The following is a 15,415-nucleotide window of genomic DNA, read 5'->3' as shown; positions in this document are numbered from 1 at the left end:
AGGTGAGGAGGAGGGCAAGAGGAGATGAAGAAGAGAAGAGGAGATGAAGAAGAGAAGAGGAGGTGAAGAGGAGGTGAAGAGGAGGTGAGGAGGAGGGGAAGAGGAGATGAAGAGGAGGTGAGGAGGAGATGAAGAAGAGAAGAGGAGATGAAGAGGAGGTGAGGAGGAGGCGCAGAACTGAGCCACCTCCTCCTGATAGGTGAACAGTCTCTCTGGATCCACTCGTCCTGATGTTTTCTTTTGGGGGGTTCTGATCCAGAGTTTTGGTTTGGACCCCCGACGTTCACCAGAACTGCCCCCTCCCCCTTAGAAGGGGTTGATGCGCAGTCCTGTCCCCAGGGGGGAGAAGGGGTTGACCTTGGCCCACATCAGAGCGTCGTTCAGCGAGATGGCGGATTTGTTGTCCTCCAGCAGGAAGACGGGACCCTGAGGAGGAACAGCCAGACTGAGACCGGGTCAGAACCCACAGCGGGTCAGAACCGGCCACACCCACCTGGATCCTCTGTCCGGTGAAGCAGGACAGCTGAAGGTCCGAGTGGCTCGGTAGGTTGGATCCCGTCACGTAGTTGGCGCCGCTCAGAACCAAGACAGCTGAGAGAGGAAAGAGGCGGGGTTATTGACCCCCCATGACCCCCCATGACCCCCCATGAGCTACACTGATCCTGATGACATCAATGGTTCTGCAGCAGGAATCATGGGAAACACGTTTCTGGGACTTGAACCAGCAGCTGTGACTTCCTGTCAGTGTCAGCTTAGCCAATGAGCTCCTCCCTCCTCGATTTCCTCCAATCAAAAGTCTGGAAGAACATTCTGAACCGCAAGGCGCCTGATGGTGGCGCCGTCCAAACACTCACCGGGGTCAGTGGGCTGCAGTCTCCTCTGCAAGATGCTGAACTCTTCTCTCTGATGTTCAGTCGGCGGGCTGCAGGAAAGAGGTGAGCGAGTGCGCTGAGGACACTGCAGATGCTGCAGACACTGCAGATGCTGCAGACACTGCAGACACTGTAGATGCTGCAGATGCTGCAGATGCTGCAGACACTGCAGACACTGTAGATGCTGCAGACACTGCAGATGCTACAGACATTGCAGATGCTGCAGACACTGTAGATGCTGCAGATGCTACAGACATTGCAGATGCTGCAGACGTCGCAGATGCTGCAGACACTGCAGACACTGCAGACATTGCAGATGCTGCAGACATTGCAGACGCTGCAGATGCTGCAGACATTGCAGATGCTGCAGACACTGCAGATGCTGCAGATGCTGCAGACACTGCAGATGCTGCAGACATTGCAGACACTGCAGATGCTGCAGACATTGCAGACGCTGCAGATGCTGCAGACATTGCAGATGCTGCAGACACTGCAGACGCTGCAGATGCTGCAGACATTGCAGATGCTGCAGACACTGCAGACACTGCAGATGCTGCAGACATTGCAGACACTGCAGATGCTGCAGATGCTGCAGACACTGCAGATGCTGCAGACATTGCAGACACTGCAGACATTGCAGACACTGCAGATGCTGCAGATGCTGCAGACACTGCAGATGCTGCAGACATTGCAGATGCTGCAGACATTGCAGATGCTGCAGACGTCGCAGGACCTGCAGATGGCGTGGTGTCATGTGACCTACATGCCGCCGGTCTGCGAGCAGGACCTCCAGGCGTCCAGCTCCGTGGACAGCTGCTCGATCTTCAGAGGAACGCTGACCTCCCTCCTCTTCATCAGCTGACTGAGGATGGCAAAGGTTTGGGGTCAAAAGTGGGTCAGAACCAATCAGAACCCGGAGATAGCCCGGGGTCCGATGCAACGGCGAATGAAAAGCTCCAGCAGGAACCGGTAGAACCCACACACCTGGTGTACTCGTACAGAGCAGGGACGATGCTGGCGTAGTTCCTCCTGATGGCCAGCAGGGCGCCGATGTAACCACACAGGATCAGCAGCTCGCTGCGAGCTCTGCAACAACACAACCTGTCAGTCACGAACACCTGGAGGGAAAGGTGCGAATGCTCGTACTCGGTGGTCTTGGTCATGATCAGGCGCTCCGTCCGGATGTAGCTCAGCAGGTCCAGGATCGGATGAACGACGTCCACCGTCCAATCAGATCCAAGCAGCTGCTCTGGGGGGAAAGTTCCATAAAACGTGTCACTTCTTCAACCAGAACCTGAGGCGCTCGGCTGTCTCCGCCCTCTGTTTGGGTCGAGGCCGACTCAGGGGTCCTCAGGTGTGTCAGGAGAGGCTGGGCATCTGAGGTCTGTACCTTTAACGTGGCTGATCCCGATCTGCAGAGCGCCTTCGGGTTCGGAGCTCAGCAGCTGGAGCTTCACGGCAGAAAACAAATCTCCATTCTTCAGAGCTTCTTCTGCCAAACTCCCACAATCCTCAGGGGCCGGAAGCCCGCACTGCAACCACAGCCGGCGGGCGTTAGAACCAGCAGGAGCTCTGTGAGGACACGAGTGCAGACGCTCACCCTCTGGTGCAGCTGCTGGATCTCTGCAGGACTGCCCGGGTAGAAGGCGCACAGCTTCACCAGCAGGACGTGGTTACCGGGGATCATCTGCAGCAGGTCGGCCGACAGCGTCCTGAGCAGAGGAGACGCCACGGCGGTGACGGACTCTACCGCTCATCATAAACGGTGGATACCACAGCAGGGGCAGAAGGTCATGGTTCTACTGTCTGACCACCACAAGACCTGAGGACCATCAGTCTGCTGCTCACACGCTCCAGCAGGGCGTTAGCATGATGCAGCTCAGCGCAGTATGTTTAGCTACTTTTGGTCATATTAAAATAACATTCATTAACATTTTTACATCATTATCAGTTTTAAAAAACTTTGAAGGAAGTTGGATATGCAGCATTTTTCTAAACACATTCAGTCGTCTTCATGTTTCTCCCTTAAATCTTTGTCTGCTACGTCATCGATTAGCGTAGCTTAGCAACATTTAGCTACTTCACATACAGGGATGGGTTGATCAAATCAATGAATCAATCTAAGCTCAATAGATCAAAACCGATCCATAACAGTAGAGATCGATTTAGCACGTCAAGCTAAAGGCTGCTAGCTTGATGCTAATGTATAATGGGATTTCCCATAGAACAGCTAATGCTAACACTCGGTCGACCTAAACGTACATTCTGACTAAATGGACATTTTTAGATGAATTTTCCAAACTATTTTTAAAGTAACCATTTGTGGTGTAAAACATCGTTTTTTTTTTGCTCAGTCTTTCTTCTTCTCCTGGAATAAGGTGTAATACTACAGTGTGATCGCCCCCTAGTGGTCAAACTGAAACGCCCTCCAGGAGAACCAGAACAATGTTCACAATGTTAATGATCTGAACATTTCTGTTAGAGAATCCATGTAACTGTATTTACACTTTGGATCAGATTAATATAAATATATTTAGATTATTTATTTCTAAACAGATGTGTCTAGATGTGTAAACTCCAAATTGAATTGAATCGATTCAGTAAATTATTATTAATATCCAGCTCTAGTCAGTTCTGTTCCTGCTTAGAGCTTTTTGCTTCTGTTTTGATCGATAATATTGAGCGTCTTCCAATCACTGGATTGGTTTACCATGTCGAGGGGGTCATGTACTTCCTGGCCAGCAGCTCCAGGCAGTAAGCCGTGCTCTGATTGGCTGCTTCTCCGAGGACGAGGCCCACGCACGCCGCCAGCTCCAGCTCGTTCCCTCGGATCAGGCTGGCCATGGCCAACTGGAACGGACGCCACATTTACCAACAGCCTCCAGTCAGACACGTGCACGCGCAGACGTGCACGGAGGTACCTTCACGTTGTCCACGGCCAGGTGGCAGCAGGCGGCCAGAACCGAGCAGCCGTCCTGGAAGTACCACTCGGCCAGCTCCGTGCAGACGTCATGGAGGAGACTGACGGCAGAAGAACACAGAGATCTGAGAGATCACCGGATCTCTAACGTTTGAGGAGCAACCGGGCTGATCTCTGCTGAGGAGACGGGTCCAAACAGAACCAGAGAAAGAATCGACCCACTTTCAGTGAGTTCTGATGGTTCTGGAGAAGTTCACAGATGAATGAAGAAGATAAACATGTTCTGATGGACTCTGGAGAAGTAAAACCTCCAGAACCAACAGCCCTTCAGTCTCCCTTTAACAGCTGATCAATCAGATCATCACTGATCAATCAAACCATCACTGATCAATCACCCCCTCGATCAATCACCCCTCCCTGATCAATCAAACCCTCCCGATCCATCACCCCCCCCTGATCAATCAGATCATCACTGATCAATCAAACCATCACTGATCAATCAGATCATCACTGATCAATCAAACATTCGCTGATCAATCAGACAATCAGTGATCAATCAAACCCTCCCGATCCATCACCCCCCCCCCCCACCCCCCGATCAATCGTTTTCTCCGTCTCACCTGTGGAACTGCTGTCTCTTCTCCACGTCGTTGCTGCTGTGGTTGACGGCGTTCGTCTGCGGCGCCCGGATGTTTCCCTCGCAGGCTCCCTGAACGCAGCAGATATTGATCACAGTTTTCCTTGCTGGTCGTCATTCCCCTGTGGCTCCGCCCCCATACCTGTGCGATCAGGAGGGCCTCCAGCAGCTGTCCGCGGCGAGTGAAGAACGTCACCAGCTTCTTCACGTCTCCGGTAGCGATGCAGAACGGGATGGCGTCGTCGTTGTCCTCCTCCATCAGCTGGTCGGCGCGTCTGCAGACGGCGGGAAAACACTTTACTTCTCAATCCGATGGGGTTCAAAGGTCGTACTGGTGCAGCCTCACCTCTGCATCAGCTTCTTCCAGTACTTCATGGAGACGCCGGGAGCAACGGACAGCGCCTTCTCCCACTGAAACACATGCGCCTGTCAGGCTCCGCCCTCTTCCCACGCTCTCCTCTCTCAGAGGGTCAGTGAAGGCAGCACACACCTGTCCCAGCTCCACCATCAGCTCGCAGTACCTCTGGATCTGCCCCAGCCTCAGGTGGATGTCCGCCGCCTCCTTCAGGCGCTCCTCCTTGCTCGGCGCTCCGATTCCTCCTCCGAACTTGGACATCTTGACGATGGTCAGCTCCTGAGCCTCTGACTGAAACAGGTGGAGAGGGCGGAGCCTCCAGGTTGGATGAAAACGACCCGTAAAACCGTTTCGAGTCGGGACTCAAACTCTGTACTTTGAAACACGGTTTGAACTGACGTACTTTCAAAATAAGAGCGTGAACTTCCTCTGGAGAGAACATCAGGTTCAACTCCGCCTCCAAACCACCTCGACCACACACAGGGCCAAAATCCAAAACACACCTCAGGTCGCGGGCCGAACAACATAAACGTTAACTGAACACTAAACTACATTTTTAAAACTTTAAACTTTTTAAAATAATTATGATCTTGGAGATTTCAGCTGAAATCACTGAAGCTGATAGTCAGATAAAATGTTGGCTAAATGCTAAACTAGCCTAAAAAATGAAGAAAAAACCATTGGTTAGCCAAAACAGCTAGCAAGTAGCTGATATATAAGATAAACTCCAAAATAAAATCTTAGTAAATCCAGAAATAGTCCAAAAAGCTGCAGAATGACAATTTTTAAAACTCTAAAACTACATGTTTTAAACTTTAAAACTTTTAACATAATTATTAATATTTAAAAGGCAGGAATATCCATCCATCCATCCATTTTCCCGACCGCTGTGTCCCGTTCGGGGTCGCAGGGGTGCCGGAGCCTATCCCGGCTACTGAAGGGTGAAGGCGGGGTACACCCTGGACAGGTCGCCAGTCTGTCGCAGGGCCTCAACCACACACCCAGTCACTCCATATTCACACCTAGGGGCAATCTTACAGTCACCAATGAACCTATGAAGCATGTTTTTGGACGGTGGGAGGAAGCCGGAGTCCCCGGTGAAAACCCACGCATGCACGGGGAGAACATGCAAACTCCACACAGAAAGGTCCCAGCCGGGAGTCGAACCGGGGCCTTCTCGCTGTGAGGCAAGAGCGCTAACCACTGCGCCACCGTGCAGCCCGGCAGGAATATTATTCCAGAATAAATCAACTTAAACCTTAAATAACTTTCAATATTTTACTATCCATAAAAATAGATTTAGTCAAAATTATACAAGTTAGAAATGAGCCCAAGATCCAAGGCCTCAAGGCCGGATCCGGCCCCCGAGGCCTTGGCTTTGACACGTGCTATAGAGGATTTTCCCATGATCCCTTTCTGTCACCCCCCCCTCCAGTACGATTTTTCAGCACTTTAAATGTATTAACAACTAAATCACGTTTGTATTGAACAGTCTAACTATCTAATACAAAAATGATGTGTGAGGGGCGGGGCATGCAGCAGTGCATTGTGGGTGTCGGAGCAGTGCGCAGGCTCACGGTTTTGAACTTGAGCAGGTGCTTCATGTGCATGACTCCTTTGCTGTAGCTGGGCGGCAGCAGCGAGTCGTCTTGACCGTTGATGACGAACACCAGGTCCCACAGGTTACTGCTGCCCCCTGGAGGCTGGGAGGGGAAGCAGAGGCGCGTTCACACGTTCAGCTTCACACGTCCTGCTCAACCTTCACGTTTCTGCCAAGTCTCAGAATGACAAAAGTGAACGTGAAAGTCTTCATTTCTGCTCTGCTGCCCTCTAGCTGCAGAACAACAACATGAATCTGAATCAGAGCATGAATATGGAATCCGTACGGAGAAACACTCGGAGAACCAGCGCAGCTTCCTGTCCCTCACATCTCCGCTCAGCTTGTCCAGCTCCTGCTTCACGTCTCTGGAGACCTTCCCGCAGAGCAGCGGCGGTGCGCCGGGAACCATGGCCATGTCTGCAGAGACGGAGCCGGCGCGGTTAGTCTGGTCGTCAGATCCGGAGCCGCAGATCCGGAGCCGCAGATCCGGAGCCGACAGATCCGGACCCAACAGATCCGGAGCCGACAGATCCGGAGCCGCAGATCCGGAGCCGACAGATCCGGAACCGACAGATCCGGAGCCGACAGATCCGGAGCCGCAGATCCGGAGCCGACAGATCCGGAACCGACAGATCCGGAGCCGCAGATCCGGAGCCGACAGATCCGGAGCCGACAGATCCGGACCCAACAGATCCGGAGCCAACAGATCCGGAGCCGCAGATCCGGAGCCGACAGATCCGGAGCCGCAGATCCGGAGCCTCACCTGTGTTCCCAATGACCTTCTCCCACGGCTGCTCCGTCAGAACGTTGAGCAGCAGCGGCGAGATGAGCGGCGTGAGCGACCACAGCCGGACCGTGCTGTCCCTGCTGCAGCTCGCCATGGTGAACGGCCGGCTCTGGTGGCACGTCAGACCTTCACCGAGAGAGCAGAGGTCAGAGGTCAGCAGCAGCTTTAACCGCTTCACTTACTGACAGATTCTTCTTTTAGAAGAATCTGAGGTTCAGCTGTTCATATATAACATCAAATTCAACTTCTTCTCCAGAGCTGTTAAAGCCACAACGCCCCCTGCAGGACGAGGCCAGACACGCACAGTCATGAACCTCAGAACAACCCCCTTCTGCAGCTTTGACCCTGTTTGTTTGTTTGTTTGTTTATTCGACATTTATTTACAACACAATACATCAGAAAATATTTAATTTACGTAGTGACAGCTTTATGGTGGCAGAGTCTTGAGACGGACCGTAAACCGCAGAAGAAATGAGAGCAGAGTCCTTCGATGCAGGTCATAAGCGAGTCTGATCCAAGTCTGAGGTGAGTCTGAGCGAGTCTGAGTTGAGTCTGAGTCGAGTCTGAGCGAGTCTGAGCGAGTCTGAGTCGAGTCTGAGCGAGTCTGAGTCGAGTCTGAGTTGAGTCTGAGGCGAGTCTGAGCGAGTCTGAGGCGAGTCTGAGCGAGTCTGAGTCGAGTCTGAGTTGAGTCTGAGCGAGTCTGAGTCGAGTCTGAGGCGAGGCTGAGCGAGTCTGAGCGAGTCTGAGTCGAGTCTGAGTTGAGTCTGAGGCGAGTCTCAAGTCTAGAGCTGAAAATGTTTTTTTTGTCACAAAATAACTTCAAACTCATTTTGAAGAACTTGTTTAGAGTTTGCATGTCTTACAGCTTCTAGTTTCAGACCTGACTGACGGGAGTTAAAAGAGAATAACAAACATGGTTCACGTGTTTTTGATGTTTATCGGCAAGAGTCCGGCGATTCGTTCCGTATCACCATCTATCCACGACTGTACTGCTGTAGATCTGCAGTTTACTGTGGAGTTCAGAACTTCAGCCCACCTCCATGATTGACTGAAGCATGACCCGCTTCACCGTTTCACTCGTTTTTGTCTGAGCTGCTATGAAACAATCCATGTTTGTATGTGATACTGGAGCAGAGTTTGGTACCTTCGAGTCAACACTGAGTAGTTCATGTCTCATAGCAGCAAAACCCCGACGGTGACTGAACATTTGATTTATTTACCAGCTGATGGTCTCAGACGGTAAAAGGAAAAACCAAACCTCGGGCTGATGGTGTTAAAACGCTGGACGCTGAAGGACCGCCCCCTCAGGGCGCTGCTCTGCTGTCTCACCGTAAACGTCTGCTCCGTGGTCGTAGACCGTATCCAGACACGTCCCGTCTCTGGTGTCCCAAACTCTGATGGTGTAATCCCAGGATCCTTCAAACAGACAAACCGTCTCACCTCTGCGACCGTCAGAGTCCGGCAGACGTCATGATCCACAAACAAAGTTCTTTCAAAGTGTCAAAGAAATGAGAAAAACTCTGGATCTTCCCGTGAAAAACCTCATCCTGACGCTAACACTTCCTCCAAACCGACACGCTCACCTGAAATGAGCAGGTACGGAACCTCTGTGTTCCACATCAGGCCGCGGACCGGCGCCGTGTGGCCGCTCAGCACGTTGATGCAGGCGTCCTGCGTGTAATCCCAGATTCGGACGGTGCTGCACAGAAACAGACGGTCCTCAGCCCCCCTACCAACATCTGAGCAGCATTCTGGGTCTGGGGGACTCACCCGTCGTCCGATCCGGAGCACAGGATGCCCTCTCTGAGGGGGGACCAGCGCACATGGAAGACCTTCGCCAAGTGTCCCGTGAAGACCTTCAGAGGCTGGTCTGAGCTGGTGGCCAGGTAATACACTCGCACGTTCTTATCCTCGCAGCCCGTAGCGATCATGTCTCTGGAAGACAGACGGACGTCAGATGAAGGACGTCTCCTAAGGAAGACGAGAAGATCGAGGCAGAGAAGCCAAAGGAGGATCTTCACTGGTGGACTCTCCACAGATCAAAACTCAAAACTGTCTCATGATGATCCAGTTCAACCACAAGACATTCTCTTCTCAAGTTTCCTCTTTGATAAATCAAGGATCACAGACAGAGATCAAAAGCCGAGATTGCAGACGGAGACTGCAGGCAGCCATCACTGCAGTCGCAGGCAGAGATTCCAGAGTGATCAAAGACAGATCGTAGACAGACAATGCAGTCAGAGAACGCAGACAGAGAACGCAGACAGAGAACGCAGACAGAGAATGCAGACAGAGAATGCAGACAGAGAATGCAGACAGAGAATGCAGACAGAGAACGCAGACAGAGAACGCAGACAGAGAATGCAGACAGAGAATGCAGTCAGAGAATGCAGTCAGAGAATGCAGACAGAGAATGCAGACAGAGAATGCAGACAGAGAATGCAGACAGAGAATGCAGTCAGAGAATGCAGTCAGAGAATGCAGTCAGAGAACGCAGACAGAGAATGCAGACAGAGAATGCAGACAGAGAATGCAGACAGAGAACGCAGACAGAGAATGCAGACAGACAACGCAGACAGAGAACGCAGACAGAGAACGCAGACAGAGAATGCAGACAGACTGCAGTCAGAGAAAGCAGACAGAGAACGCAGACAGAGAACGCAGACAGAGAACGCAGACAGAGAGCGCAGACAGAGAACGCAGACAGAGAATGCAGACAGAGAATGCAGTCATAGAATGCAGTCAGAGAAAGCAGACGAGGTGAAGATCTGGAGTTTTGTTGCTTTGAAGGAGCAGAGCCTCGTTTGGGAAACCATCCAGTTTCTGTTGACGTTATCTCAGAGGAATTCACTGTTTTACTTTTGTTCTGTTGGATCTTAAATTTGGACTTGATGAAGCTAAAATTCTTTCAGGAGAGCTCAGTTTGTTTCCTTAACTTTGTCAGATAAAATGTTTATTACTCAGCGTTTCCGTGGTACCAGACGTTACCAAACCAGATCGATGCGTTTCCTCTGCATGTTCTGCATCTCCTGCCGTTACCTGAACCAGGTGAAAAGAACCGGGGCAGAAAAGAAGCAGAACTGCAGCCTTTGAGGTCTGGATGCTCACTCTAGAATCAATCGGTGCTGAATGACTGAATCGGACTAGAACTGGACCTCCTGGACCGTGACGATGTTTTTGATGATCTGGATCGTACTTGTTGTTCTGGCTCCAGTCGCAGCCGAACACGGCGGCCGGGTGTTTGTACTTGTGCAGGATCTTCCCGTCGATGGTCCGGATGATGCTGCATCAGAGGGTCAAACCGTCAGAGAGGATCTATAAGAACCGAACGGCGCCTCAGCGGGCCGGACTCACCAAAACCCGTCTCCGCTGCAGGTGGCGATCCTCTTGGAGTCCTTGTGGCTCCAGGAGATGCAGAAGATCCCGTTCTTCCCGTGCTGCAGGAAGACAGAGGATTCCTGACTGCAGAGCTGCACACTAACTGTGAGGACCACAGAGAAGACGAGAAGAAGACCTCGTTGAAGCGCGTGATGATCTTCCCTTTGCGGACGTCCCAGATGAACGCTCCGTTCCGAGACGTCGCTCCAGCGATGCAGTTCAGGTCTCCTAGGAAACCAACAAAAGCATGATGGCGACCAAAAGCCAAAGCTGGGATGGACTTCTACCCAGAGATGAGGTACAACAATACATTCTCCGACCAGCTTTTTCAGACACGGAAATGTAGGTTTTTAATCATCTATGGGCCACGAAAAGTAAAAACTCTATCAAACATTGTTATAATAAATGAATCCCTATTATAGGAAATAGACCTTAAATGTTAAAATGTTATTGTGATGTTTAAATGTTTCACTTTTTGAAAAGACTTAAACCGGTTCTATAGATGAAGCTGTAAGATCACTGAACGGGATCATTCCTGAGATCATCCACAGGACACTTGAAGCATGGTTGCCATGGTGACTGCACTTCACTCCCCCCACCTCAGTTTATCACGTCTCAAACGGCTCTGTGCAGCAGCGGTCCGTTCACACTGACAGGAAGCTTTCGTGTCTTTCCATACCTGGAGCCCAGGACAGCGAGTAGACCACGCCCTCGTTGCCGGGGGAGGTGTTGACCGCCGTCAACGTGTTGGTGTCCCAGATCTTGATGGTTCCGTCAAAGCTGGCGGTGGCCAGCAGGTTGGGGTCGTCAGGCTTGAACTTGCAGTCAAATATGGTTTCCACGTGACCCTGACAAGAGGGGAGGAGTCAAAAATGAACACGCAGTGGGGCCGCTCCTGAGCGCGTGCAGAATACACCGTCTTGTAGGAAGTCCCACTTCCTGTCTAAAGAACTAATGTCTGTCAAAAGAACTGATGTCTGCCTGAAGAACTGATGTCTGTCCGAAGAACTGATGTCTGTCTGCCTGAAGAACTGATGTCTGCCTGAAGAACTGATGTCTGTCTGAAGAACTGATGTCTGTCTGCCTGAAGAACTGATGTCTGCCTGAAGAACTGATGTCTGCCTGAAGAACTGATGTCTGTCCGAAGAACTGATGTCTGTCCGAAGAACTGATGTCTGTCCGAAGAACTGACGTCTGTCCGAAGAACTGATGTCTGTCCGAAGAACTGACGTCTGTCCGAAGAACTGATGTCTGTCTGAAGAACTGATGTCTGTCTTACTGAAGAACTAATGTCTCTCAGAAGAACTGATGTCTGTCCGAAGAACTGATGTCTGTCTGCCTGAAGAACTGATGTCTGCCTGAAGAACTGATGTCTGTCCGAAGAACTAATGTCTGTCTAAAGAACTAATGTCTGTCAAAAGAACTGATGTCTGCCTGAAGAACTGATGTCTGCCTGAAGAACTGATGTCTGTCTAAAGAACTGATGTCTGCCTGAAGAACTGATGTCTGCCTGAAGAACTGATGTCTGTCCGAATAACTGATGTCTGTCTGAAGAACTGATGTCTGTCTTACTGAAGAACCAATGTCTCTCAGAAGAACTGATGTCTGTCTGAAGAACTGATGTCTGTCTGCCTGAAGAACTGATGTCTGCCTGAAGAACTGATGTCTGTCCGAAGAACTGATGTCTGTCCGAAGAACTAATGTCTGTCTAAAGAACTAATGTCTGTCTGAAGAACTGATGTCTGCCTGAAGAACTGATGTCTGCCTGAAGAACTGATGTCTGTCCGAAGAACTAATGTCTGTCTGAAGAACTGATGTCTGTCTGCCTGAAGAACTGATGTCTGCCTGAAGAACTGATGTCTGTCCAAAGAACTAATGTCTCTCAGAAGAACTGATGTCTGTCCAAAGAACTAATGTCTCTCAGAAGAACTGATGTCTCTCAGAAGAACTGATGTCTGTCCGAAGAACTGATGTCTGCCTAAAGAACTGATGTCTGTCCGAAGAACTAATGTCTGTCTAAAGAACCAATGTCTGTCAAAAGAACTGATGTCTGTCCGAAGAACTAATGTCTGTCCGAAGAACTGATGTCTGTCTGCCTGAAGAACTGATGTCTGCCTGAAGAACTGATGTCTGTCCAAAGAACTAATGTCTCTCAGAAGAACTGATGTCTGTCCGAAGAACTGATGTCTGTCAGAAGAACTGATGTCTGTCAGAAGAACTGATGTCTGTCAGAAGAACTAATGTCTGTCAGAAGAACTGATGTCTGCCTTACTGAAGAACTAATGTCTCTCAGAAGAACTGATGTCTGTGCAGAGTACCAGGTCTCGCAGGAAGTCCCACTTCTTGGCGCCCATGTCATAGAGCCCCACCCCCCCATCCATGAAGCAGCAGACGGCGTGGCCGGGGGGCAGAGAGAAGGAGCGGTTCTGAGACAGGGTTGGGGGGGGCACGGCCTCGCTGGTGGAGCTGGTGTGCTGGTTCTTACTGGGAGAATTGGAGCTCTGAGCTGTAGACAAGGGGCGGAGCTTGAGCCTACAGCGGAGTAACGTCGACACGTAGATGACACGAAGGTTCATCTAAACTCTGAACATAAATGAATAATTACAGAATCCTTTTAATACAATCTAAAGGTTAGAACAGTCAGATTCTTTTCTCCATGTGTAACATAAACGAGGAAAGAAGAAAAGACCTGAACCTCCTGAAATCTGTCCTCCTAACAGAAAAAGAGTTCTACAGAACTTGAAGTGGGTCAAAGCTGAGACCAAACCAGAAGTTCTCCAAACAACTCTGGTGGATCCATGGATTTCTGTGAGACTCATACCTTTCTTGCTGAGTGGGGAGTGAAGGACGTGCAGAGCGTGGAACCCGGTCTTCTTCAGCTTGAAGCTGTCCAGTGGCGTGGAGCGAGACACGTTCCAAACTCTCAGCACGCCGACCTGCGAGTCTGACACACGGCAAACACGTCACGCGTCTGAGCCCAGGAGGGTCTGTAAGGAAGACCAATCCTCACCTCCTGTGATGAACATGCCGGGCGCCGAAGGAACCCAAGCCAGACACTGAACCGAAGCTGCAGACGAGGGGAAGCAGAAGGACGTGATGCAGGTCAGCGCCTCGCTGTCCACCAGACGGATGCCGTTGTGGAGATTGGACACTGAGAGGGAGATGGGTGAGATTCAGGAAGAACATCAACTTTAAACACCAATGTCTGTCTGTCTGAAGAACTAATGTCTGTCTGAAGAACAAATGTCTGTCTGTCTGAAGAACTAATGTCTGTCTGACTGAAGAACTAATGTCTGTCTGACTGAAGAACTAATGTCTGTCTGTCTGAAGAACTAATGTCTGTCTGTCTGAAGGACTGTTGTCTTTCTGACTGAAGAACTAATGTCTGTCTGTCTGAAGAACTAATGTCTGTCTGAAGAACTAATGTCTGTCTGTCTGAAGAACTGTCTGTCTGAAGAACTAATGTCTGTCTGTCTGAAGAACTGCTGTCTTTCTGAATGAAGAACTAATGTCTTTCTGACTGAAGAAATAATGTCTGTCTGAAGAGCTAATGTCTGACTGACTTAAGAAATAATGTCTGTCTGAAGAGCTAATGTCTGTCTGTCTGAAGAACTAATGTCTGTCTGTCTGAAGAACTGCTGTCTTTCTGAATGAAGAAATAATGTCTGTCTGAAGAACTAATGTCTGACTGACTTAAGAACTAATGTCTGACAGTTTGATAATGTGTGTGTAAATGAATTAAGTGTAATAGCAAAGCAAAACAGAAGTACACACAGTATTTAAAGATCTTGTTTGGTTAAAGAAATTAAGTCGGGAGAAGATCTGTGAGTCATAAATATGTCTGAAGATCTAGGAGATATTTTATTATTAATCATCAAAAACAGCTGTTGTTCTTAGATCAGAATGTTCTAAACCTTCAGGTATTTAACTGTTGTTTTGGAAATGATTAAACAAAACGATTCATTCAAAGTTCTGATATTTTTCAGACTGAATCCATCAAAGTCTGAGGGACCAGTGTTGGGGGGTCCGGCCCCCGTCTCCCTGAAATGACCTTTCACCCACAGACCTAGCAGGTAGTCGGAGGACAGAGGGTCCCACTCCAGGGCGCTGACCGGGTCCTCCTCGTCCGTGCCTTCCAAAGACTCGGGCCGCAGCACGTGCTTCTGGCTTTTGCTGCCTGAACAGAGAGCAGAGGTCAGAGGTGGGCGGGGCCTCCGGGGGCCGCCAACGCTGGTCCAAACCTGGCTGGAAAACCGACAGACTTCCGTCCGTGTGTCCGAACACCAGCTTGCCCTTCTTGGTGGGATGCCACCGGAACAGACAGATGTCAGACAGGAAGGAGTGCGCCTCTTTGTGCACGGTGACCCCGGGGTCAGGGCCCCTGTAGGCCCAGACGTACAGAGGACCTCTCTGGGACACGAACGCCACCCCATCCGCCGAGTTCCAGCACCAGCTGACCGACACGGGAACGCCTGGGGACACGAGGGGAATCCGAATATTCAGAGTGCGTGTCGGTGTCACTCAAACCTCACAGGGGGCGGGGCCCGCTCACCTTTTGTGTTGTCCAATCTCGCCACAGCTTTCTTCTCCGCCACATTCCAGACGATCAGCAGGTTATCGGCGGACGCCGAGGCGAACAGGTCGGGGTTGTCGGGACACCAGCTGATGGCTGTGATGGTCTTCTTGTGCTCAGACATGATGGACCGCAGCTTGAACTGGTTGTACTGCTGGTCCAGCTGAGGAGACAGCACGGAGGCGGAGGGCTGATGATACGGGCTCTTTCTGAAGTCTTTAGAATCCATATTTCCACATTCTTTGACACAATCATGTTGATTATAAACGATCTGAATTCTTCCTGTCGGGGGG

The 15,415-nt window shown here is 50.5% G+C and overlaps 1 protein-coding gene across 2 annotated transcripts in view; it reads right to left on the bottom strand.

The window, feature by feature from the left end:
* Nucleotides 1-62: 62 nt before the first annotated feature.
* wdr17 (WD repeat domain 17) overlaps nucleotides 63-15,415 on the bottom strand; it is an 18,435-nt gene continuing 3,082 nt past the window's right edge. The window contains exons 2-31 of one of the 2 annotated variants that reach the window (XM_024289844.2): nucleotides 15,102-15,285; nucleotides 14,791-15,021; nucleotides 14,616-14,726; nucleotides 13,560-13,700; nucleotides 13,371-13,493; nucleotides 12,868-13,055; nucleotides 11,229-11,397; nucleotides 10,686-10,777; nucleotides 10,526-10,608; nucleotides 10,368-10,454; nucleotides 8,942-9,106; nucleotides 8,755-8,870; nucleotides 8,501-8,587; nucleotides 7,148-7,297; nucleotides 6,713-6,801; nucleotides 6,362-6,487; nucleotides 4,920-5,075; nucleotides 4,776-4,840; nucleotides 4,572-4,704; nucleotides 4,413-4,501; nucleotides 3,794-3,893; nucleotides 3,583-3,722; nucleotides 2,473-2,584; nucleotides 2,263-2,404; nucleotides 2,019-2,121; nucleotides 1,857-1,958; nucleotides 1,636-1,734; nucleotides 855-922; nucleotides 494-591; nucleotides 63-426 (exon numbers count right to left, since the gene is read on the bottom strand). In XM_024289844.2, coding sequence (XP_024145612.1) covers nucleotides 307-426; nucleotides 494-591; nucleotides 855-922; nucleotides 1,636-1,734; nucleotides 1,857-1,958; nucleotides 2,019-2,121; nucleotides 2,263-2,404; nucleotides 2,473-2,584; nucleotides 3,583-3,722; nucleotides 3,794-3,893; nucleotides 4,413-4,501; nucleotides 4,572-4,704; nucleotides 4,776-4,840; nucleotides 4,920-5,075; nucleotides 6,362-6,487; nucleotides 6,713-6,801; nucleotides 7,148-7,297; nucleotides 8,501-8,587; nucleotides 8,755-8,870; nucleotides 8,942-9,106; nucleotides 10,368-10,454; nucleotides 10,526-10,608; nucleotides 10,686-10,777; nucleotides 11,229-11,397; nucleotides 12,868-13,055; nucleotides 13,371-13,493; nucleotides 13,560-13,700; nucleotides 14,616-14,726; nucleotides 14,791-15,021; nucleotides 15,102-15,285 — 3,669 coding nt within the window. In that variant the 3' untranslated portion in view covers nucleotides 63-306. Of the gene's footprint in view, nucleotides 427-493; nucleotides 592-854; nucleotides 923-1,635; nucleotides 1,735-1,856; nucleotides 1,959-2,018; nucleotides 2,122-2,262; nucleotides 2,405-2,472; nucleotides 2,585-3,582; nucleotides 3,723-3,793; nucleotides 3,894-4,412; nucleotides 4,502-4,571; nucleotides 4,705-4,775; nucleotides 4,841-4,919; nucleotides 5,076-6,361; nucleotides 6,488-6,670; nucleotides 6,802-7,147; nucleotides 7,298-8,500; nucleotides 8,588-8,754; nucleotides 8,871-8,941; nucleotides 9,107-10,367; nucleotides 10,455-10,525; nucleotides 10,609-10,685; nucleotides 10,778-11,228; nucleotides 11,398-12,867; nucleotides 13,056-13,370; nucleotides 13,494-13,559; nucleotides 13,701-14,615; nucleotides 14,727-14,790; nucleotides 15,022-15,101; nucleotides 15,286-15,415 lie in introns of both variants that reach the window. The other variant, XM_024289843.2, reaches the window with a different exon arrangement.

The sequence above is a fragment of the Oryzias melastigma genome, linkage group LG1 (genome assembly GCF_002922805.2).
Source record: "Oryzias melastigma strain HK-1 linkage group LG1, ASM292280v2, whole genome shotgun sequence".
Taxonomy (NCBI): domain Eukaryota; kingdom Metazoa; phylum Chordata; class Actinopteri; order Beloniformes; family Adrianichthyidae; genus Oryzias; species Oryzias melastigma.
This window is presented reverse-complemented; position numbering and strand designations above follow the sequence as displayed.